General features: G+C 39.7%; 1 protein-coding gene across 3 annotated transcripts in view; it reads left to right on the top strand.

Annotated features, from left to right (window-relative positions):
- TP53BP1 (tumor protein p53 binding protein 1) overlaps nt 1-25,165 on the top strand; it is a 66,690-nt gene that overhangs the window by 28,412 nt on the left and 13,113 nt on the right. Inside the window, exons 11-16 of one of the 3 annotated variants that reach the window (XM_005892598.3) lie at nt 1,047-1,166; nt 1,935-2,138; nt 5,199-5,256; nt 7,215-7,307; nt 12,265-12,748; nt 16,260-16,412. In XM_005892598.3, coding sequence (XP_005892660.2) covers nt 1,047-1,166; nt 1,935-2,138; nt 5,199-5,256; nt 7,215-7,307; nt 12,265-12,748; nt 16,260-16,412 — 1,112 coding nt within the window. The remainder of the gene's footprint in view (nt 1-1,046; nt 1,167-1,934; nt 2,139-5,198; nt 5,257-7,214; nt 7,308-12,264; nt 12,749-16,259; nt 16,413-25,165) is intronic. The other 2 variants (XM_070358809.1, XM_070358808.1) reach the window with 2 other exon arrangements.

Below are 25,165 nucleotides of genomic sequence, written 5' to 3'. Positions count from 1 at the left end.
GTTGCAAAGAGTCAGACACAACTGAGTGACTAACACTAACTGGGTAGACAGTGTCAGAATTACCTTTGTACAGCACCCACTAAATGTCCCCTGGGAATCAGAGAATTGCTTGGTGATCTGGAAAGGACATTAGACAAATAACTTTCATAAGGAATAGTGACTGGGTAAGCCATATTATAGTTATTCTGAGCCATTCCAGGAAACTAAGTATAACTTTTCACATGCCAGATTTAAGAACAGCAGTTTGGCATAATTCTTTTTTTCTCCCAAACTTAGTCATTTTATTAAAAGAGATAATTAGGAATTCAAAAAATGTGATTTTGGCCATTTGCTAATTCTGATTAGAAATTTGGAATGGAGACCTAGTTAAAAAATAAAGTTTTGTTTCTAGACAAATGTTCGTTAATGACCAATATATCTACAATGGGAATGCTCATACATGTGAGATTTACCATTGCACTGCTATGGCCTAGAACTGGTTAGTACTGCTGAATTGTGAAACCTGTATATTTCTTGTAGAACCAATGAGTATTTTGAAGTCCTTTTAGCTCATGAAATCCTTTGTCTGCTCTTTGAGTAGATTGTAAATTACAAGTATTAACATCAGACTTTAACATAGAGAAATCCTACAGGCTGCTAAAGCTTGTAAGTGAACTCCTTGAGATAACATTACACAAGATTAAGATGTCTAGATTTGAAACTATCCAGCTTACTTACTGTCTTGGGGCTCAGATGTGTCTGTGCTCCTTGTGACCCCATGTTCCTCAGGACCTCCGAGCTTTTGGGCTTCCTCTGTTTGCCTGTTCCCTAGTTGTCTGCTTTGTGTCAGTTCTGTTGATGAGCAGAGAGAACAGTAGGACGTTGGTTGAGAGGCCTGATGTGGGAGGGGGGTTGGGAATGAGGCAGAATTGGGGAGCAAAGGAAAAGAGTAATTGGGATATTTCTTGCAGTTCTCCTCACTTTTGCCTTTCGTGTACTTACGTTTTGATTTCCTTTTGTTTATCATCGGTTTTTTTTGTTTGTTGTTTGTTTCTTGCTTTCTCCAGAAACTCCATTTCATTTTACTTTGCCTAAAGAAGGTGATATTATTCCACCATTGACTGGTGCAACTCCACCTCTTATTGGGCACCTAAAATTGGAGCCCAAGAGACACAGTACTCCTATTGGTGAGTGATTAAATGTAATGATGTTTAAAGCAGAATTTCTGAGATACCATTCTGTACGCCAGTGATTCTTTTATATCTGAGGAGTTGGGCCTGCCTGATGAGATTGATTTTTGTCTTAGGAAGAATAAGATTATGGTGTCTGGTTCCATGAGTTAACTCCCAGGAAATGTGAGCAGTGATGAGAGGAAGGAAAGGATACAGTGAAGGAAGGAAGGAAGAATATCTATGAGGATTTTATTCTGTTACTTGCAAGGCCATAGTATCTGAGTGTTAAACAGTGGTTTAGAGCTGTTTTATAAGGAAGGGAAAGCAGGTAGGGTAGAAATACTGTTTACTTAGGACCCTGGCTAATCAGTCTGCTGCTGCTTGACAGGGCAAGAAAATTGAGATCCTCCTTCCCTGAAGCGGCTAGTAGTCTTCTACATTAACCTATTTGTTTTCTCTAGTCAGTGCTGGGAGGTAACAGTCATGCCGTCTGGAGTCTCCTGCTACCTATGCCTGATGCTGGCAGATGTGGGTTGGCTGAGGGCTCATGCAGCATCCTTTGTCCAGATGCAGAAGTGGAACTGAATCCTGTTGCTCTTCTTAAGACCAGGTGTCAGTACTAGTGCGTAGTTGTTGATACTTGTGACAGGATCTATCCTAGGAATCCTCTTCAGTCCTGCAGAGCTGTGGAGCCAAACAGACAAACTGATGACTTTGAATTGTTATTTTTCATGTTTGTATTTTAGTGTTCTTTCTTTCTTCCCCCTGCCTCCCTTCTTTCAGGTATTAGCAACTATCCAGAAAGCACCATAACAACCAGTGATGTCATGTCAGAAAGCATGGTGGAGACCAACGATCCCATACCTGGGAATGAAAAAGGAGATTCTGGGGCTGCCCCAGAAATGGGTGATCAGTTGTGTCTGAGAATGAAATTGGTCAGTCCTGAGACTGAGGCAAGTGAAGAGTCTTTGCAGTTTAGCCTGGAAAGTAAGTTTTATTTATGTTAATCTTGGGTAACTAGTGGCTCCAGATCTTCTGGAATTATTTTTTTTCTTCTGGTTTTAATGATTGAAACTTCTGGAAATGTTATTTGTAAAGTCTTATTCTCATGAATTTTAATTCTTTGTTTTTGCTAGTCACTGTCATGTTACTGAAGATGCTCCATTTTATAATCTCTATGGTACTGCTTGTATCTCTGTATTAAACTTGTGTCTATATAAAGTAATTGGTTTTCATAGTCAGAAATGTTTGAGTTCAGAAGTGACTAGAAAATGTAGGATTGTGGATTCAGGTTGTAGGTTTAAGTTGACTTTCCCACATTAATTGCAAGTTGTTTGGTATGGCTGGAATACAGAGAAGGTACAAGGGAATGGCTGCAAAGTCAGGACTGGATTCTGGAAGGCCTTTTACATCATGCTGAAAAGCTGAAGAATTTTAAGCCGGGGAGTAATACGGTCAGATTTGCTTCTTTTAAAGGATCAGTTGATTGTTTGAAAAATCTGTGCATCATTCCTTTCCTTGCCCATTTTCTGTTCTGCTGCCTGGCAAATGCAGTCTTTAACCAGGAAGTGGGATCATTAGTAGTGGTTCAGAGATGAGGGGATGAATTTGAGAGATAAATAGCAGAATAGAGGGGATCTTGGGACCAGTTAAATATGGAAATAATACAAGAAAAAATATAGAATGACTTTACATCCACATTTTGTTTTCATGATAGCACTCTGTAGTAGATCTTATTTCCATTTTGTTGATGAGAAAACTGAGACTAAGAGAGGTTTTAAACCTACTGTTACAGTAATTGGTAAGAGGTGGAGCAGGAGTTTCAATCAGATCCATCTGACTCTAAATGGGATTTAATGGAGTTAGGAGAGGAAAAAGTTTTATCAAGGAGATTGTAAAGGAATATTACTCTAGATAAGGAGAATATTCCTTATCTTAGATAAGAAATATTCCTAGATAAGAGGGCTAGGAGAGTATAAAGCCATGGAAGCCTGTGAGGAGGAGAGTTAAAATGTCACATGCCGAAGTGAGGTCTAGAAAGATGTATCTGGAAATGTACATTAGACTTGGCAGTTAGGATTCATTGGGTGACTCTAGAAAGAACTATTTCAGTACAGTGGTTGGGTGGGACCTGTCCTGACAGTAATTGAGGAGTAAAGGGGAGGAGAAGAGGCAGCAAATGTATTTTACTTTTGAGAAGTTGAGGTAAGAAAGGAAGAGAAAATAACAGCAAGTTAGAGGGGAATATAGAACTGAAGGAGGTTTGTTTTTTTTTTCAGGCTGAGGGATACCTAAGGAGGTTTAGAAATTGAAAGGAAATCTCCAAAGGGGAAATGGGTTAAAAATGAGATTCTTGAGAGAGAGAGATGAAAGGGGAGTTTTCAGAGACTGCAGATAGAGTGGGTGGACCTGATAAGAACTCTGATTCTATGAGATTGAAGAAAAGAAATTTTAGCTCTGTATTTTGAGTTCTTATTATATGCCACATATATATGCCATACATGTACAGCTCATTAAAGCTGATAACAAACCTGTAAAGTAGATCCTGTTGTTATCCTCATTTTATAGGTAAGGAAACTGAGGCACAGAAAGGTTGAGCTTGTTCCCTAGAGTCACACAGCTAGTAAATGAAGTAGCCTGAATTCAAAGTAGTTCCAAGAACCAGAAGTCTGGTTCTGAATTAGAGTGCAGTTCTGCTTCTCAGTGCTTATTGATTTGAAAATTTAGAACCTCAGTAGAAATAAAGTATAACATTTTCATCATTATTGTCATCTTCTCTGAAATCAGATAGGACTTAGTAAGAGAGTACACGATAGCTTTGATTCTTTAGATTTGAAGTTAAAATTGGGAAGACCTTAAATGGAGCTAAATGTTAAAGATGACCATATTAGTAAATTTTACTACCTTTCCTGATAATCAGGTACCATACTAATAGTTTTCCCCATTTTATCCTCACAACAAACCTATGAGGGTTGGTCGTGTAGCTTGTGGGATATTAGTTTCCAGACCAGGGGTTGAACCCCAGTCCACAGCAGTGGAAGTGCAGTCTTAACCACTAGACCCCCAGGGAGTCCCTGGGTTGGTCCTATTTTGAGGAAACTGACTCAAAATGAAGTTTATCCCCAGCTTGGACTGCTAAGTGCTGGAGCCAGGGCCTGAGCCAGGTTTCTGTTGCAGAGCCAGGCCTCTGACCACCAAGCTTCAGCTGCCTCCTTGACGAACTATTCAAATTATATTGGGTTATGACTGTTTTAGAAATGTTTTAAAGTATTTATTATTTTTTCTAAGGCTAGAATTAATGGTAAATGAACACATTTTAATCCTGTGGCATTGCTTTGAGAACATGGAATTCTTTTCAGTATGACCTTTAATTTTTTACTACAGGTTCTTTCTTATTTTTCAAATATCTGTCCCAAAAGCTCTTTGGAAAGAATTTGAGTATCTTCTGTGTGTGGGTTCTCTTAACACTATTTAAAATTTGTGCAATTTTCCTGCATAATTACTAAAGTTTTTTCTTTTTAAAAACATTTTATTGAAGTAGAGATGAATTACAATGTTGTGTTAGTTTCACACTTATAAACTTTCTCAGAAGTTTCTTTAAATTTGTTTTGAAATTTTTAAATAGAATTTTTTTTTTACTACATGATTTTTTTACTTAGAAGAGGTAATTCAGAAATTTCATTTTCGTTTTTAAATCTTCTTAGTAATTCATTATATTGTATTTCTGGAGAAACTGAGTAGTCTTCTGTAGGGAGTTTGAAAGAAAATCAGTGGAAGTGAGAAAGACATGTCATTAAATTTTAAGAAATCTTTTCATGTTCACTTTTTATTCTTACTCATTTCCTTTTTATTATTTGTTGCAAATACTAGTAGATCAGGTTTTTATTTTTATGATTTTTTTCAATGTCATAGTGAAAAGAGGCCTTCAATAGCTTCAGAAATTCAAGCATTATTTTAGAGTATCATTGGGGCTGAACAGGTTTTTAAGAGGTCTTAAGGTGTGATACTGAGTTCTGTTTCTCTTTCCTTTCTTTTGTTTTTATTCAGAGCCAGCAGCTGGTGAAAGGAAAAATGGATCTACTGCTGTTGCTGAGGCTGTTGCCAGGTAACCAGAGCTGGTTGCTATTTAGAGGAGTTTAATATACAAAGCCACTGGTAATGAGGGGAAGATAATTTATCAAGAAAGGAAAAAAATTTGAAACAAAACTTGAGCATAAACCATGTAGCAGTGTGTTGAATCTAACCGTAGGCTTTCTTATTAATACTTTAATAAAGCTTTGGCTATATTTAGAACTAAGATATTTAATGGTGTTTCCCTTTCGTCCTTTCGTTCATGTGAGAGTGCCTTTTTTCTTTGGTGAGGAAACAGGAAGCTAACAGAGGTAGTCATAGACCTTATTCTTCCTGAGGTCTGCCCTCGCCAGCCCAAGCCTCAGGCCGTGTTCTTTTCTGGTGCCAAATTAGCTACCGTCCTGTTGTTTTCGCTTTGTCACGGATGCTGTCATAGTTTGAATATGACCCCATCCTGAGGCTCTGGTGGTAAGCTTTGCCATCTGGTGGCCGTGAGAATAGAATTGTTTCATTGGTTTCTTGTGTGAGTCATCCAGTATGAAAATACCAGCAGTGGTTGTTGAAGTATAGGTGAGGATTCTTAAATCAGTCTAGACACGTGCTATAAATAAGTAAAGCAGTCTAGGTGCAAGAGCGTGAAATGTTGACGACGATGGCCAACCGATCGTGTGTCTCGTTTTAAAGGAGGGTAGCCCGTATTCATTTCCAGCCAGTCATTACCATGCAGACTTACTGTTGCGAAATCTTTAAATTTGTAAAGAGAAAATATAAATTTTTAAAAATAAAATTTCCTGCTTGGTGGGTCATCTAAAACTGTTGTTGACTAAGTTGTCTTTGGACTAAATTTGATCCTCAGTTGTAAGTGATCCATCTGAATCCTTTGATTTGTGTCAATCTTTGTATAGAGAGAGTAATTATTTTCTGGTATTTTACATATTTAATTTGAAAGATAAGTACCTTTGACTCCTTGTTAGTTGAAGACTCTTTAATGTTGTGTTGAAGAAAATGGAATTTATACTTGATCTTTCAGTTTTAACAAAATTGTTAAAATCCAGCACAACTTGTTATCACTTTGTACATGTACTTGTTAAGAGGGAACAGTATATGCTGCTGAAACTTTCTGGACCCTTTGGGTGGAATGTAGGGATGGAAAAATAGAGAAAAGCCTGAGGCAGAGGGTTGGATTGGAGGATCACAGAATGAGAGTCACTGATACTGTTTTGAAGCAAATTTTATATAGGAGAATCCAGATTTTAAGAATCTTTGACTTTACCACTGGGTTCACCATAGGTAATCGTTTAAAGTAAGCTCTGTTCCTTTCAATTCAATCGTTCAATTGTGTCCGACTCTTTGCGACCCCATGGGACTGCAGCACACCAGGCTTCCCTGCCCATCAACTCCCAGAGCTTGCTCAAACTCATGTCCATCAAGTCGGTGATGGACTCTGTTAGAGTATTTTAAATGCTATCTCTGTGTTTAGGTGAAGCAGTACCACTCTGTTTTTAAGTGTTGTCTGTAGCTGGACACTGTTCAGATTACTTGCTTCCATCTTGTCTCTCTCTCACATTTCATTATTGAAGATTTCATGAATATACAGAAGTAAAGAGAATAGTATCATGAACTGCCATGAATTCATCACCCAGGGTCAAAAATTAACAACTTACAGCTAGTCTTGATTCATTTATAAATGCTTCCCACACTCTCCACTCCACTTGATTTTTTTAAAGCTAATTCTAGCATTGTATCATTTTTATCTTTAAATATTTCAATGCTGTCTCTAAAAGATAAGAAATCTTTAATTTCAACTTAACCACAGTACTATTATCATGCTTTTAAAATTGCCATTGATTCCTAATGTCATCAAATATTTGGTATTCAGATTTTTCATATTCAGAGAAAGAATTTTATTCTCTCTGTACCTAAAAGGATAATTTTCAGAGGTACTTTTCCTTTCACAGTTAACACAGTGTATTGCTTTAATTTATTTCTTAGTTCCCAGAAGACCATGTCTGTGTTTAGCTGTGTCTGTGAAGCCGGGCAAGAGGATGAGGCTCGAAGTCAGAATTCCTCCTCTGCACCCATCAGGCGAGCATTATTTTCATAGCGTCTTTTGGGCTATATGGATTCACAAAATGATTGGTAACAAAATCTAGAATATACTGCTACTGTTTTGTGAACTTGAGCTTACTGTTTTATTTGAGGGACTGTGACATATTCTAGGTAGATTTATAAATGAGATGTAATGAAAAGTTTTATTAAATATTTCATAAATAGATTTTTGTCTTTATCTGCTAGTTTTATCAATTTAAAATTATTCAGTCTTCATAACTTATAAAAATATATCATCCTGAATTTCTAAGATTCTCTTTTACTTAGTTTTGAACATGTTTACTTTTAACAGAATTTTTATTTTCCATTAGTTTCCCATACAGCAAAATGGGATGTTTGACAGCTCAAATTTAAAGTTTATCAGGCTTGATGCAATTAAAGTTTTCCAATAATTTCTTTACTCCATTATCTCTTAGACCAGCTATGAAGCTTGGAAAAATTTTTTGAGTTACAAAGTATTTCTTCTGTATTAGAAAAGTATCTTGTTTGGAATATGTGGTTCTTATATTTAGTGTAGGAGAAATAAGTAATGGCAGTGGAATAAGTTTGTATCTTCATTAGGAATCTTATATCTCTAGAATTCAGTAATTTGTAATTAGGGACTAGAATAATGTATTGTCATCAGCTATATTCTTAATAGTGTTATTTGTAACTTTTTTTTTTTTTGGCTGTTTGTAACCTGCCGGGCGGTCTTAGTTCTCCAACCAGAGATTGAACCTAGACTCTTGGCACTCGAGTCCTAATTCCCTGCAACATAATTTCTGTGTTCCTTATTGGTAGAAATATTGAAGAGAAGCACATCAGTGCTTTTACTAAACATTCTGATGATTACATGTGAACTTGTTGGTATTCTTGGGAATCAGATAGTCCAGATCACATCCTTTGTTGTGATCACATCCTTTGTTGTATCAGGAAACTAAAGTACCACCTTGTATGTTTTCAAAAGTAGTGTGGTCTTGGCCCAGCAATTAGGAAACTTATTGATTGCATTGTATTGCCTTCCTGTTTTATTAGATGGTTTATAATAGAATAGGATGCTGATGATTGTTGTTTAACCTTGATGGAAGAAGGGCCTGAGAATTCAGGTGATCTTGATTCCAGGTCCCCTCCGGCAGACCTACCTACGCTCAGAACAGAATGGTTAAACGTTTATTAAATATGGAGGTTAATTCTTCCATATTTCACTTTGGATGAATTTTATCCAGGCTTTTTCTGCTAAAATTCGCTATTTTTTGGCATCAGTTTCCAAACCTAACATATAGTGACCAGAGTAGAATTGTGTAGCCTAATCTAATGAAGAAAAGGAAGTGTGGTCCTTCTTAAAATTATTGAGTTTCTTTTGTCTGTCTCTTTTCTGGTGCTAAAATTTCCTTCTTCAGTGTTTTGTGGGATATATACATCTTTGTGATAGATGTTTCTTGGAGGAAAGTTTGATTTGCACATTTTTTATTTGATGCTAACACAAGAAAGAGAAGTAGCAAAAATCTGATATTTGACTGGAATCTGCTGAATGTTGCTGCTGTTGCAATGAGATACCTTTAGTCTTTAGAGAGATAGGAATTGTTCTGATTAACAGTTTTGGGGGAAAAGGCAGCCTGTTATTTTTCAAGTTAGGAATTAAAATGTCAAAAATAAAATGAAGCTTTGTTTTAAAACTGAAATTATATTCAGAAGTTATGCCCTAAATAGTTTCTGAGGGAAAATGGTTTTTCCAGTAGTCATGTATGGATATGAGAGTTGGACTATAAAGAAAGCTGAGTGCTTAAAAAAAAAAAAAAAAAGCTGAGTGCTGAAGAATTGATGCTTTTGAAGTGTGGTGTTGGAGAAGACTCTTGAGAGTCCCTTGGACTGCAAGGAGATCCAACCAGTCCATCCTAAAGGAGATCAGTCCTGGGTGTTCATTGGTAGGACTGATGTTGAAGCTGAAACTCCAGTACTTTGGCCACCTGATGCAAAGAACTGACTCATTTGTAAAGACCCTGATGCTGGGAAAGATTGAGGGCAGGAGGAGAAGGGCACGACAGAGGATGAGATGGTTGGATGGCATCACCGACTCAATGGACATGGCTTTGGGTGGACTCCGGGAGTTGGTGATGGACAGGGAGGCCTGGTGTGCTACATGTTCATGGGGTCGCAAAGAGTCGGACATGACTGAGCGACTGAACTGAACTGAGGTAAAATGTCTAGGCTTGTTTAAGGGTGGGAACAATAGAATTCTTAAAATGGTAAATCAAATCCTGTCCCTTCTAGCTTTTGGCTCACTTTTATTATTGCTTAGGTGTTGATACGTTAGATGTCTTAAAGATTCAAATGTGTATTCGGTCCATGCTTTGTCTTATGCAACCAATACTGATTGAGCATCTGCTGTGTATCTAGCACTCTGCTAAGTAATTTGTATGTGTGATCACTTATAAACCAGATTGGTGTTACTCATCAGTCTTCTGGTGATTTTACTCTTACCTGTTCTTCACGGGGCCGTATATCCTCATTCAGTTGAGGTTCCTGACAGATAGGACCCAAGCTCTTAACAACCAATTGCATTGAATATACCAGGCTCTCTGGCCAGAACTCTCTTGTAAACCCTGCTTTGGTCTCCTGTTGTGGTAAGCTGTGCTAACAAGATAGAAACCTCAGAAATGTCTCCTTTTTCCTTTCTTCTCCAAGATGCAGAGCATGCCCTAAAGAACTCTTCATGCTTCCTTTTTCTGTCTTCCCAGGTCTCTTCAGCTTCTTAGGGTGAGAGCTCCTCCCAAGTTGGAGACAGCTTTTTCTGTCTAGATGGCTAGCTCTGTCTTTCTGTGGCCAACCACTTAACAGCAGCAAGATACATAGTTTCTAGACCGTTCGTCACCCTGAATTTATCTTCTGGGTATATCTCAGTTTATGCTTTGTCAGACATGGCAGCCTGAAACATTCCAGATGTCTTTCCATGATTAGTTCAGAATGGATTCTTTTTGTCTTTGTGCTGGCGGTGGATCTTTCCAACCCAAAGATTGAACCCAGGTCTCCTGCATTGCAACCAGATTCTTACTGTCTGAGCCACGAGGAAAGCCCTTAATCTGGTGTATGTGCTCGCACGTATGCGTGCGTGTGTGCGTATGGTCTTTGTTGCTGCTCACGGGCTCTCTAGTTGCGGTCAGCAGGGGCTACGCTTACGTGTGTGGGCTGCTTATTGCAGTGGCTTCTCTAGTTGTGGAGCATGGGCTCTAGGTGCCCAGGCTTCAGTAGTTGTGGCTCATGGGCTTAGTTGCTGCACAGCATGTGGGATCTTTCTGGACCAGGAATAGAACCTGTGTCCACTGCATTGCAGGGGGATTCTTTACCACTGAGCCACCAGGGAAGCCTGTGGTTACTGTATATTTAATGCAATCTAAAAATACATTAGTATGTAGTTTTTCATGGTACAGTAACTCACTGAACTTGTGATTTATTTATTGTTTTTTGATTTTAAATTTGTGTTTTAATTGAAGGATACTGCTTTACAGAATTGTGTTAGTTTCTGCCTAACATCAACTTGAATCAGCCATAGGTATACATATGTCCCCTCCCTTCCATCTCCCTCCCCATCCCACCCCTCTAGGTTGTTACAGAGCCCCAGTTTGAGTTCCCTGAGTCATACAGCAAATTCCATTGGCTATCTGTTTTACATATGGTAATGAAAGTTTCCGTGTTGCTGCCTCTGTACATCCCATCCTCTCCTTCCTCCCCCCACCCCGTGTCCGTAAGTCTATTCTCTATGTCTGTGTCTCCACTGCTGCCCTGCAAATAATTTCATCAGTACCACCTTTCTGGATTCCACATATATGGATTAATATACAATATTTATTTTTCTCTTTCTGACTTAACTCACTCTGTATAATAGGCTCTAGGTTCATCATACTCAAATGTGTTCTTAGAACTGACTCAAATGTGTTCCTTTTTATGGCTGACTAATATTCCATTGTATGTACGTATCACAGCCTCTGTATCCGTTCATCTGTCATTGGGCATCTAGGTTGCTTCCATGTTCTAGCTATTGGAAATAGTGCTGCAGTGAACATTGGGGTGCACGTTTCTTTTTCAGTTTTGGCTTCCTCAGGGTGTATGCCTAGTAGTAGGATTGCTGGGTCCATATGGTAGTTTTATTCCTAATTTTCTAAGGAATCTCCACACTGTTCTCCATAGTGGCTGTGTCAATTTACATTCCCACCAACAGTGCAAGAGGGTTCCCATTTCTCCACACCGTCTCTAGCATTTGTTGTTTGTAGATTTTTTGATGTTGGCCATTCTGACTGGTGTAAGGTGATATCTCATTGTAGTTTTGATTTGCATTTCTCTAGTAATGAATAATGTTTAGCATCTTTTCAGCTGTTTATTAGCCATCTGTATGTCTTCTTTGGAGAAATGTCTGCTTAGGTCTTTTTCCTACTTTTTGATTGGGTTGTTTGGTTTTTTGATATGATAAGATTGGGTTTCTTTTCCTAAAATTATTAGTCAAGAGGGTAATGAACAGTATCTAGAATGCTGGGAGTCATTTAAGGAATGTTAGAACCATCAATAAAGCCAAATGAGACGTCTTAACCTACTTGATCTCTTTTAAAGTAGATCCCTAAATTGCCCTCATTGTCTATGGCTTCAATAATGGTTTACATCTTTTGTTGACCTTATTTTCCTGTGTCAGGTTTCAGAGTTCGTAGCTAATGGAGTGGAGAAATTTTGTGGCTATTTTACTGTCATAGTGGACTAATCCTGTGTACCATTATTTTTTCACAGGAATGAAATTATGATGAGAAATCTTGTAAGGTGATACACCTGGTCACCTTATTTTCACCCATCCCTACATTTCTCAGATCATGAAATTATGGTTTCCCCCTTGACAGACACACACACTTACTTGATAGGTTTTTTTGTTTTTTTTTTAAAAACACGGTTTCTTTATGTGCTTCATTTACAGGGGAAACTTGCTCCATTTTCCGAGTACTCAAGACGACGAGGAGAAGGGAAAGTTCGAAGGTGACCAAGGGACCAGGCAGAGTCAACAGCCCATGAAGCCCAGTAGTCCTGTCAAAGAGCCTGCTGCTTCTATCTCCCAGCAGATGGCCACACAGGAGCCATCCAGTCCTCAAGGGGAAGCAATGGAGATAGATACGCCAGAAGGCCAGAAAGGAGCATGGAGTACCAGTCAGGAGAAACCTAGTAAGGCCTTGATCGAAAGGCCCAGCCAAAATAACGTAGGGATCCAGACTATAGAACATTCCCTGTGGGTCCCAGAAACTGTTTCAGCAGCAACTCAGACTGTACAGAATGTGTGTGAACAAGGGACCAGTACAGTGGACCAGAACTCTGGAAGACAAGACGCCACAGTTCAGACGGAGAAGGGGACTGGTGAGAGAGCAGTCAGTGCTCCTGGGGATGATACAGAGTCGCTCCACAGCCAGGTGAGAGCGCACGTAGGGTACCTCAGGGGCCCTGTTCTCACCTTTCTGGATTCCCAGAGGATTTAAGTTGTGCTGCTTCTACTTAACAATAATTCTTGACCGTTTTATACAGACCAGTGGTTAAAAGACAAAAACAGTTTATCCAGGATAAGAGACAGGGTGGTGGAAATTATGAGTAGCTATAGCCAAAGACTATTCCTGCAGTCTTTGGTGCTAGAGTTTGTCAAGTAGGTCTTTACGGGATGAGAAAGCCGGGAGTGTAGTTTGGGTCCTGTGGTATTTTTCTACATTCAGTCTTCTGCCATTTTTCATTCTCCTTTATAACCATCAGAGCCAGTTGCTTCTCCCCCAAGTTGATTTCACTGTGGTTCCCGGAAGGAGTAGAAGAAGTGTGAAGGATAGTGTATCACAGTATTGGAAACAGCAGTAACAGGGAAAGTTCCCAGGTAACCAGGGACTGCAGAAAGCAGCTAAGAGTACATACAGTGGGAGCAAAAGTTTTGGGGCTGATGAATGTGAGACTGCAGGAACAGGTTTTTAGAAATAGAGTAGGGGTGTGTAGGAACTCGTGAAAATTGAGGGGGTAAGTTCATAAAATTTCATTAGTAACCATGGTTAAATCGCCTTTTCAGTAGAGCATCATCACTTGAAATCTGCCTAGGAAAGCTTTACTAGTGAGGTACCTCTCATTTGAATGGTCCAGGTTGTTTGTTTTATAAAAATAATGTAGTTCCTATTTATTGAACACCTACAGTATATCAGCACTGTGCTCAAGACAACCCATGAGGTTGGTATTGTTATTCCCATTTCACAGGTAAAGAAACCAAGCTGAAGAGAGGTTAAGTAACTTGCCCAAGATTTTGCCATCAGTAGGTGGCAGAACTGGAATTTGAACTCAGCATATCTGACTTCAGAAGCGGTATTCTTTTCATTATGCTATGTTGCTTTTCTATTTTTTAATCATAGCTTGTGTAGTCTTGTTCTGTTTATCTGTGCCTCTCCAAAAATTCTGTTTATATTAGCCTTTTATACTAACACTCTGAGACCTAAGACCTTATCAATTCATACAGATTCAAAATAACATAGCCTTTTGGAGCTGTAGCACATCAGAGCCTATTTTGCAGCTGTTTATTTTACCCTTAAAGTGCTTATATTCTGCCACATAATAATTTGGTTTCTCTGCCTTTATAACAAGGGTTAAAACTTGTATCTCAAAGACAGCAATCACATGAGTGCCACTAGACTGTGTCTTTCTTTACTTCCTCAGATTCTCCCTCTGTCAGCTAGGGAAATAATTCCTGCTCCTGTGTCGTGACAGTGAGGAGCCAGTGAGTGAGCCAGAACGTTAGTTAAGGCCCAGGCTTTGGAGTCAGACGTCATCTAGATGTCTTGAAAGTTGAATGAGATGAAGTTTGCAAAGCCCTTAGTGCTGGGTGTGGCACACAGTAAATGCTCAGTATATAGCTGCTGCTACAACCTATTGATTATTGTTTTAAATACCACTACTGCAGCTGTTCGCAACACAACCATTACTTACGCTATACTACTGCTATGTCATGCAGCGTGAAACAGCACATTTAAAAGCTTGTTCCTCCTGCCAAGCAAAGAAAAGTGCTCGAAAGTGTGAATAGTGAATGGGTACAGAGTTTCAGTTGGGAAAGATAAAAAGTTATGGAGAAATGGATACAGTGATGTTTGTGAAAGTGTGAATGTACATAATGCTACAAACTGTCTATTTAAAAGTGGTTAAAGTCAGTAATTTTTATATTAAGTATATTTTACCACAATAAAAAAATATAGATGATGGGTACTGTAACAGAAATTGGGATTGGTATGCCATCTTTTGAAGAGTGATTAGAAAATGATAAGGCTGTATGGACATCTTCTGAATGTTGGTGCTTTTTTTATCTCCTGCAGTCTGGGTAGGATTCAGGTCAGTCTCAGAGAAAAGCATAGGCAGCCTACCTTTGACATTCCTTAAATTTCCATTTGCGTGTCAGGTGGGCCTGGAGCCAGGTTTTCTGTGAAGTGAAAGTGTGGCTTTATTTTCATTTTATCTTCCCTTAATTATAACAAGATCCTCAAGTTACGTATCTTTACAGAAACTTTTCAGAATATTATTTGAAGAGAGTAAGCATAACTTTCTTTTTATCCGCCTTCTTTCCCTTCTCTTCTTTCTTACTCTATCAGACTCTATGTTTATTTAGGTATTTCTCTTGATGTGATCATTTACCTGGCTGTTGTAATGGAAGACTACAGGGAGGCTTTTGGCTGCATTTTAAGGATATACGTAAAGCACACCAAAAGCTTTTAGACTTCTGTGATCGAGGGTCTAATCACCGTGTGTGCAGCTAGCAGGTCCAGGCTGCTGTGGTTCTTATGCAGGGGCACCCTGGTGACTGGTGTGTGACAGACCAGTACCTTGACCATTCATTAACCAGAGTTGTTTGTATGGACAGAATTATTTTAAGGAATTGGTTGAGTAAGTTTCCATGCACTTTATTTGTATAATTTTCATAGATATTTCACCCTAACATGAAGTTGGACTGGGAATTCTTCAGGTAAATTACTTTAGGTAAAATATTGCCACACTGCAATGAAAAACCAGGCTCGCCCTTATGTGGTGGTGCATATAACTCTCCTGAAAGACACTTGATGCTGACACTGACCTTGACACTGATTGCAGAAAGTAGTATCAGTCTACTGTAGGGGAAATCGGGTGGGAGAAAAAAGCATGCATTTCCTTTCACAGTTATAGAGCTGTGGGGCAGAAGGGGTGGGGTTGTGGATGTGGATAAATGTGATACAGATGTTATGAGAAAACATGTATGTAATAGTTGTCATAAAAATGTAGGGTCTCATTTAAACTATGTAGCTGACTATTCTTTATGATACAACTAGATACAAAATCCTAATTTGCTAATGTCCTCTATTTGTGGACACTAGCTCAACTCTTTAGTTACAGTCTATTATTTGGAATACATTAAATATTTCATACTTAATTCTAGGAGAAATCAATGTGTCTTGCTCCAGGAATAAATATACCATAGTTTTCACTTACTAATGCAGGAAAAACAGACTACACTGAGATTTTCAGATCTTATTCTGTTTTATATAAAGTTCTAAAGAATGCCTTCCTTTTATTTGAAGACCTCTTGCAAGTGTAAATTGTATGCTGATAAGTCAGCAACAGAATCAGAAGGATTACAATCTCTAACGTGCTTTTAGGGGATCAAAATTTCACTTAAAAATCCTAGATATAAGTGCTAGATGTTATGATTTTGATTTAGACTGAAATAGGTTTTTAGGTGAAACCGATATAAACTCCTCTCACTAGACAGCTGGCCCATGTCTAGTGTTAGCCATAAGTGAATAGAAACAGAGCAGCTGGAAAATCCCATCACACGAGATTCATGGACCCTCTGAACAGTGCTCGTCGTGAAGAAGTTGACTTGTGAGTCTGCCAGTTTGCCGTGAGACTCAGGCCTGTGCTCTCTGTTTTCTGTCGTAGGGGGAGGAAGAGTTTGATATGCCTCAGCCCCCGCACGGCCACGTCTTGCATCGCCACATGAGAACAATCCGTGAGGTCCGCACACTTGTCACTCGTGTCATCACAGACGTGTATTACGTGGATGGAACAGAAGTAGAAAGAAAAGTAACTGAGGTAATACATACTTGGGTCTATGTGGCAGATTTCTTTCAATAGAAAAATTACCTGGTTTTCCGCCTCCATCCCTCTTCCCTGTGTAGCTAGCTGCTAACGCTTCGTTTTCCTTCCTCCTCCTGTGAAAAAGATATAAGAACTGGGTTAGAGTTCTGTTTTTCCCAACCATGGGTTTGCTGTCTGATCTTTGGTCAGTCATTTAACCAGTCCCATTATGCTTTCCATATGTATAGAGAACAAAGTGGTAAATCTGTCATGTATAAAGATTTTATGTGTTATTTTTAATCCTTGAAACTAATGAAGTTTAGAATCTCCTGCTTAGCAGCATGTATTTTCTCATTGTTTCTTACTGTTTTCTCACGTTACCATTTTTTACTCATTGATCTTGGTCTCCATCCATGTGTGGTTATGAGCCTGTTAGTAGGAAGTATACCTTTATTTTTTAGTAGAATTCACTATGAACTCATTCCCAGTGTCAGCAGAATATTGATGTTTATTGACTGATACAGTGGACAGTGTTGTATGCTGACTTTGTTTAGATCTAACAGTGGCTGAGGTTAGATTTTCTAGAATTAAAGATCTGGCACTTTTTTTCTTGGTATATATGTTAATATCCGGTACATATGTTAACGTTTTTATTTAATTGCTTAGTCATGTTTGACTCTTGTGCAACCACACGGACTGTAGCCTGCTAGGCTCCTCTGTCCATGAAATTTCCCAGGCAAGAATACTGGAGTGGGTTGCCATTTCCTTCCCCAGGGGGTCTTCCTGATCCAGGAATTGAACCCATCTGCATTGGTAGGTGGATTTTTTTTTTACCACTAAGCTACCAGGGAAGCCCACGTATGTTAATATTTTGGTACATACGATGATAAAATATTATGTTTTACTCTTTCAGTATTCATCTATGTGATGCACGGGGTCTTTGTTGCCGCTCGTGGGCTTTCTCTGGTTGCGGCATGTGGAGGCTGCTCTTTGGTGTGGTGGTTTCTCTTATTGCAGAGCGTGGGCTCTAGGGCGTGCGGGCTTCAGTAGGTGCAGCTTAAGGGCTCTACAGTGTGGCCTCAGGTGTGGCTTGCAGGCTTTGTTGCTCTGTAGCCTGTGGGATCCTTCAGGATCAGGGTTGGAACCTATGTCCCCTGCACTGGCAGGTGGATTCTTAACCCCTGGAACACTGGGGAAGTTCCTCCAGGAACCATTTTACTGATTGACAAGAGGCATAGCTATTTTATTCCTTAGTCAAGCACTTTTCTTTAATTCTGGCAGCTAGCCATATAGGAGATTGTTCTCTGGGAGAATTAAACTGGTAAATAGTTTAAGTGGAACATATTTGCTGCTGTTCATTAATGGGCCATTATGGCTCTCATGTCAAAGTGTTTAATTTTAGTTTGAGAAATTGTCTTATATTCTTTATTATACACCAGATGCCAAAAATATTTCTTTTAAAATGCTGGTTTACCTTCAATTTTTAAAAAATTTATTTTAAATGAAACAAAGATGAATGTTTTTAATGATAAAAGGTACAATTTCACAAAGAAGATAGACATCATAAACCATTAGACACTTTTACAACAAAGAAAGACACGTAAAGCGAATATCAGAAGAAGTACAAGGGAAGAGAGATGTATAATCACAGATATATTGACATGTCTCTGAGAGTATTTTATCAAGTGCAAAAAAATAAGAATAAGAGCATCTTTAATGTCAATAATTTAAATATATATTTAATTTATATTAAGCATATCCTACAGAAATATATTTAAAATTTTGTATCTCATGCATTGTTATTAGATGTCCATAGGACATTTAGAAAAATTGGCAAGAAGATAAACATTACTAAGTTTCAGAAAATAGAATTCTTTTGTGTGTGTGTGTTTCAGGTATACATATACACATATGTTATTTTTGAAATTATTTTCCATTATAGGTTATTACAGGATACTGACTAGGTTCTCTGTACTATACAGTAAACCTTTGTTGCTTGTTGTAGATCTATTTTTTTAATTTGAAATCTAGCATTCTAGTCATACTAAATCAAACAAGTGGAATCAAAATGTCATAAAGTTTTTAGTTAGGCAAAAATTCATACATTTTGTAAAATATATATATTACATATATGTATACAAAAGCTGCTGTGCTTGATAAAGGCTTGAGAAAGAACATCAAAAAAAGAAGATGGAGAAATTGGAAAACATAAACTGAATGAAATGAGAGCACTAAATATGAAATAGAAAAAGTGAAACAAACTAGATAAAAGTAAAAGATCCTCATATAGTCCAGTTGTTTTTAAACATGGCTGCTCATTAGAAATATATCTGGACCTCTGGCCAATAAAAAAAAGCAATACCTGGATATTTGTAGTTTTCAAAAAATTTCAAGGTAATTCTGATATGCATATGGGTTTTAAAAAGTGATTACAGGTTTTTCTATTAAATGGTAGTTTAGGTGATACAGAATTACATAATTTTTCTGTTGACCAATCATGATACAGTGATATGAGGTGAGTAATAGTTACATAATCACAATAGTAAAAGATGTTTATTATTTTTCACAATCAAAAGATAATTATAAAAAATATAATTACAGTTGAAAGCCATAATGGGAACATGCTGCTGCTACTAAGTCACTTCAGTCATGTCCAACTCTTTGCGACCCCATAGACAGCAGCCCACCAGGCTGCCCGTCCCTGGGATTCTCCAGGCAAGAACACTGGAGTGGGTTGCCATTTCCTTCTCCAATGCATGAAAGTGAAAAGTGAAAGTGAAGTCGCTCAGTCGTGTCTGACTCTTAGCGACCCCATGGACTGCAGCCTACCAGGCTCCTCCGTCCATGGGATTTTCCAGGCAAGAGTACTGGAGTGGGGTGCCATTGCCTTCTCCAATGGGAACATGATTAACTGTAAATATAATTACATACAATTTGGGGGGGAGGTCAAGCAGAAGTGATGTGGTAAGTGGAAATGCATACATGCACATGTTTTCATCTGCTCAGCCAGTCTATGTCTTTTGGTTGGTGCATTTAATCCATTTACATTTAAGGTAATTATCAATATGTATGATCCTATTACTGTTTTCTTAATTGTTTGGGGTTTATTTTCTGTAGGTCTTTTCCTTCTCTTGTGTTTCTTGCCTAGAGAAGTTCCTTTAGCATTTGTTATAAAGCTGGTTTGGTGGTGCTGGATTCTCTTAACTTTGCTTGTCTGGAAAGCTTTTGATTTTTTCATCAAATCTGAAAGAGAGTCTTGCTGGGTAGAGTCTTCTTGGTTGTAGGTTTTTCCCCTTCATCACTTTAAATATATCATACCTTTCCCCTCTGGCTTGTAGAGTTTCTGTTTAGAAACCAGCTGATAGCCTGGTGGGAGGTCGCTTGTATGTTATTTGTCATTTTTCCATTGTTGCTTTTAATATTTATCTCTGTCTTTAATTTTTGTCCATTTGATTACTGTGTGTCTCAGTGTGTTTCTCCTTGGGTTTATCCTGCTTGGGACTCTGTGCTTCTTGGACTTGGTTTGTTTGTTTCCTTTCCCATGTTTGGGAAGTTTCCATCTATTATTTCCTCAAATATTTTCCTCTGGTCCTTTCTTTCTCTTCTCCTTCTGGGACCTGTATAATGCGAATATTGGTTCATTGAATGTTGTCCCAGAGGTCTCTTAGGCTCTCTTCACTGCTTTTCATTCCTTTTTCTATATTCTATTCTGTGGCAGTCATTTCCACCTTTCTGTCCTCCAGATCATTTATCTGTTCTTCTGCCTTAGTTATTCTGCTATTGATTCCTTCTGGTGTATTATTTTCTGTTTGTTTTTTCTTTAGTTCTTCTAGATCTTTAGGCTTCCCTGGTGGCTCAGATGGTAAAGCGTCTCTGCCTACAATGTGGGAGCCTCGGGTTCGATCCCTGGGTCGGGAAGATCCCCTGGAGAAGGAAATGGCAACCCACTCCAGTACTCTTCCCTGGAAAATTCCATGGATGGAGGAGCCTGGTGGGCTACAGTCCATGGGGTTGCAAAGAGTTGGACACAACTGAGCGACTTCACTTTCTTTCTAGGTCTTTGGTAAACATTTCTTGCATCTCTTCAATCTTTGCCTCCATTCTTTTTCTGAGATCCTGAATCATATTCACTATCATTATTCTGAGTTCTTTTTCTGGAGCATTGCCTATCTCCACTTCATTTGTTTTTCTGGGGTTTTACCTTGTCCCTTCATCTGGGACATAACTTTCTGCTTTTTCATGCTGATTAACTTTCTGTAATGTGGTTTTGTTTTACTCGCTGTGTGATTGTGGTGGTTCTTGCCTTTCTGTCTGTCCTCTGATGGCGGAGGCTAAGAGGCCTGTGTAAGCTTCCTGATGGGAGGGACTGGTGGTTGGAACACTTGAGTCTTGCTCTGGTGGGCAGGGCCTTGTTCAGTAAAGCTTTAATCCAGTTATCTGCTGATGGGTGGGGTTGAGTTTCCTCCCTGATAGATGTTTGTCCTGAGGTGACCCAGCCTTGGACTCTATGGTAGGGTTAATGGCGACCTCCAAGGGGGTTTATGCCAAAGGAGACCTTCCCAGACAGCTGCTGCCAGTCCCCCCTGTCCCTGTGGTGAGCCCCCTGCTGACCCTGCCTCCATAGGAGACCCCGCCACACCACCAGGTAGTTCTGGTTCAGTTTGGGCTCACTGCTCCTTTGCTCTGAGCCTTGATGCACACAAGGGTTTGTTTGTGCTCTCTAAGGCTGGCGTCTCTGTTCCTCCAGTCCTGTGGAAGTCTTTATAATCAAATCCCACTGGCCTTCAAGGTCAGATTCCCTGGGGTTTCCCAGTCCCTTTGTTGGATCCCCAGGCTGGGAAGCCTGACGTGGGGTTCAGAAATTTCACAACAGTGGGAGAACTTCTTTGGTATTACCTTTCTCCAGTCTGTGGGTCACCTACCCGGTAGGTATGAGGTTTGATTTTATCGTGAGTGTGTACCACCCCCCCCGCCGTCTCACTGCGGCTTCGTCATTGTCTTTGGGTGTGGGGTGTCTTTTTTGGTGGGTTCCAGCGTCCTCCTGTCGATGGTTGTTCAACAGCTAGTTGTGATTTTGGTGCTCTCGCAGGAGATGAGTGCATGTTCCTCTACTCCACCGTCTTGAACTGGAACGCTACTTTCAATTTTATGTTTACAAAATTTTTTTCAGTGTTATTACTATTTTGGAGAAATTACGAACTTAGCAGCTTTACAGAAAAACAGTTTGCTTTCATGACAAGTTTTTGTAACTGTTGTAGTCTACACTGAAGTCTGTGCCAGGTGCTATTTTAAGTGTCGCACATATTACTTCATTATTTCATTTATGATGCTTTGTAAAGTATATATCTGGAAACAGTAGGCTTATTAGATATTCTGAGAGGGAAAAAAATTCCATGGTCATAAATATTAAGTTTGAGAAAACACCAAGAACTGTAACCATGCCTTCCCCCATTGTGGGAATTCACAGTGCATATTACATTAAAGACCTTAAGAAGTCTTAGAGTAAAGATATTTATTTTATTGTGTAACCCAGAACTTCCCAAACTTATTTGACCATTGAACATTTTTTACAGTAATGTTTATTATATCCCTGTGTTACATAGTTTGGGAAACACTGCCATAACTAAATAAAATAATAATAGCTAACATTTATTGGAGTTGGTGATGGACAGGGAGGCCTGGTGTGCTGCAGTCCATGGGGTCGCAAAGAGTCGGACACGACCGAGCAACTGAACTAACTGAACTGAACATTTATTGGTCACTGGCTATATGCCTGGCACTATTCTAAGGACTTTTAAGTGATTTAACTTATTTAATTCTCACAACTAAGGTATGAAGTAAATATTATTCTCATTTTGCACTCACGAAACTGAGGCATAGCAAGTTAAACTCATTTGCTTAATGCTGTATAGCTAATAAACAGAGGAAGTGGCATTTATTCCAGGCAGTCTGATTCCAGAGCCTGCCTTCCTGACTGCTGCAGTGTGCAGTCTCTTAGAGTGAAAGGGACATGTGTCAAAAGGAAGGTCTATGTAGGAGTTGAGAAGAGGAAGAAACTTGTCTGAAGGGAATTTTGACAAATCCTTCGGGTGAGGGCCAGTTGAACATTGAAGGTTTTAGATATTGAGAGATTCAGGGAAAGGACATTGCATTTAAAAAGAAGCCTTGGCGGGCAAAAGCACAGAGGCAGAATGTAAAGAGAACACAGGTGGGAACAGTCCAGTTGGTAGCCAGGCTAAAGATGTGAAGGTGCACAGGTCAAGGTCAGAGGATTCTGGGAACTTTCCCTCATCTCTTGTAGCCTTTGATTATCATCTTTTATTCATTTATTTACCAGCATCTTCTCTGTTGCTGTGTTCCTATCACTACTATGAAGATAAAAAGACAGGGTCCCTATTCTCTTAGGAGCTTACACTTGGCGTGCAAGCAATCCAGAACTGTGGTCGCTGCAGTAGAGAGGTGGGAAAGCTGTGTTAGAAAGAGGGCGCAGAGCCTGTGAGCGGGCCTGAAGGTGGCCGAGAGGCCTCAGCAGACATGTGCTCAGCAGTGGGGCGGAGAGGGGGCAGGGGCAGAGGACGCTGCAGGCAGAGTGAAGAAGCTTGCACGTGTTGTAGACTCCATGGCGTGCTTAATGAATATTTAGGATGCAGCAAGAACGAAAGGGTGGGACTGAGGAGAGTGGATGCTCTTGAGGTTGCTCAGGGCCCAGAGCACGAGGCTTCGTATCCCACAGAACAAAGTTTTGATTTTTATCTTTGATTTTTTTTTTTTAGATTTTTATCTTGTATGTGATGGAGAGCCTTTAAAGAATTTGGGGGAAAGGAATGATATGCTCAGATTTGCATATTGGGAAGGTCTAATCAGAGCAGTGTAAGAGTTGATTGGAACAGGAGAGATTAGAGGCAAAGTTTAGACCAGAGGCAGTGAGTGTCAAATTAGGGCAGTAGCAGCAGGGATTGAGAGGCATGAAGCAGATGTAAAATACATACAGAACATACAGAAGGTGAAATTAATGGGCTGCTGAATTCCTGATCGCAGGGATGATGGCAGAGGGAGGAACCATGTATGATGCCTGGGCTTTCTGCTAGGGTTGTTCAGTCATGTCCTACTCTTTGCGACTGTTTGGACTGTAGTCCACCAGGCTCCTCTGTCCATGGGATTTTTTTAGGCAAGAATACAGGAGTGGGTTGCCATTTCCTCCTCCAGGACTCTGCCTAACCAGGGATCGAACCCATGTCTCCTCTGTCTCCTGCATTGTAGGCAGATTCTTTACCCACTGAACCATCAGGGAGCCCAGATAGATGGTGGTACCGTTTACTGGGAGAATATAAATAGGACACAGGTTTACGAGAGAAGATCCTTCCTTCAGTAAATATTTATTTAGAGCCACTTTTGTGGCAGGCACTGTGCTATTTGGAGGATAAATCCAGGAAAGAAGATGGTTACTACTCTTACTGTGGCCTCTGAATCTAGTAAGAGGGACACACAGGAAAAAGAATAAGCAAATACATTAAAAAGATCTTAACAGGCCAACTTGGAGCCTGGACCCAAGTCATTATAAGAACAAGACCTGAACTTCTAAACAGTTGCAAAAGCAGGTGTAGGTCGCTGCTGCTCTTTGGGTCTCCTTTCCAACTGAGGAGCCGCCTGGAGTCCCAGCCTGCTGGACTGGTCTTGCCCCTGCTCGCTTGCTATGTTCACGAGAAGGAGTTGACTTAAGTTCTGGGCTCCCAACACATGCTTTAGTTCAGTGACCTTGGCAGATGGTGCTGACTCATACCTGGCTAGAATAGGAGATGGTGAGTGGAGAGGGATGAGATTTCTGGAGATGGTGCAAGTTCTGGTAATGACACTGGTGAATGCAGATGCTGGGGTAGAGGAGAGGAAAAGGTTAATGGTGTGATTAGATCGGGAAAGCTTGTTGCTGGATGGGTCATCTGTTGGTTGTTAGCCTCAAAAATGATCATGGAAATGGGAGATGGGGAGGCTTTGAACCAGGTGTAAGGTGTTCATGCATGAGAGGGATTGGGAGGATGTGGGTGAGTATGGAACGACAGATAATGGTTTGGTAGGAGCAAGAAGTAGGGAGGTAGAAATGATCTGTTAATGACAATGGGGAGCAAGGAGGCCTCTCATCTCCAAATTCTTTTTTTTTTAATATTTATTTCTATTTATCTGTTTAGCTGTGCAGAGTCTTAGTTGCTGCACACAGAATCTTTAGCTGTGGCGTGTGGGATCCAGTTCCCCAACCAGGGGTTGAGGTTTGGTTAAGGAAAATCAGCCCCTGCTACAGAGAGCTTCAGGGGATATGAGAGGCACTGGGGACGTCCAGGGTTCATTGAAGGCAAGGAAATGGAGAGGAGTTTGAGTTTTAGAGGGGTTAAGATACAGGTGTCCCTGGTATATCCAAGGGTAAGAGTTCAGGAGGCATTTATATCTGAGAGCTTAGAGCTGAGTCATCATGGTATTGTTGGTAGACAGGTCAGAATAAGTCGTGTAAGACTGGCCAAGGAAAACACGAAGAGTGAGGAGAGAAGTGAGAACAGACTCCTGGGAAATACTAATTTAAAATGAATAGGCTGAGGAAGAGGAGTCAAAAACAAGTAGAGCTAGCTAAACAGGTAGAATGAAAAGAAGAGTGACTTTATAGATTTTAGAGAAGAGATTTTCAAGAAAGGAGTAGTCAAACATAATCATTCAGTCAGTAGTAGTATTTAAATGTGTGCACCTGTGCACATTGAGTACCATCTCCCAGAGAGAGAGTACAC

This window comes from Bos mutus, chromosome 21 (assembly GCF_027580195.1).
Source record: "Bos mutus isolate GX-2022 chromosome 21, NWIPB_WYAK_1.1, whole genome shotgun sequence".
NCBI lineage: Eukaryota > Metazoa > Chordata > Mammalia > Artiodactyla > Bovidae > Bos > Bos mutus.
This window is presented reverse-complemented; position numbering and strand designations above follow the sequence as displayed.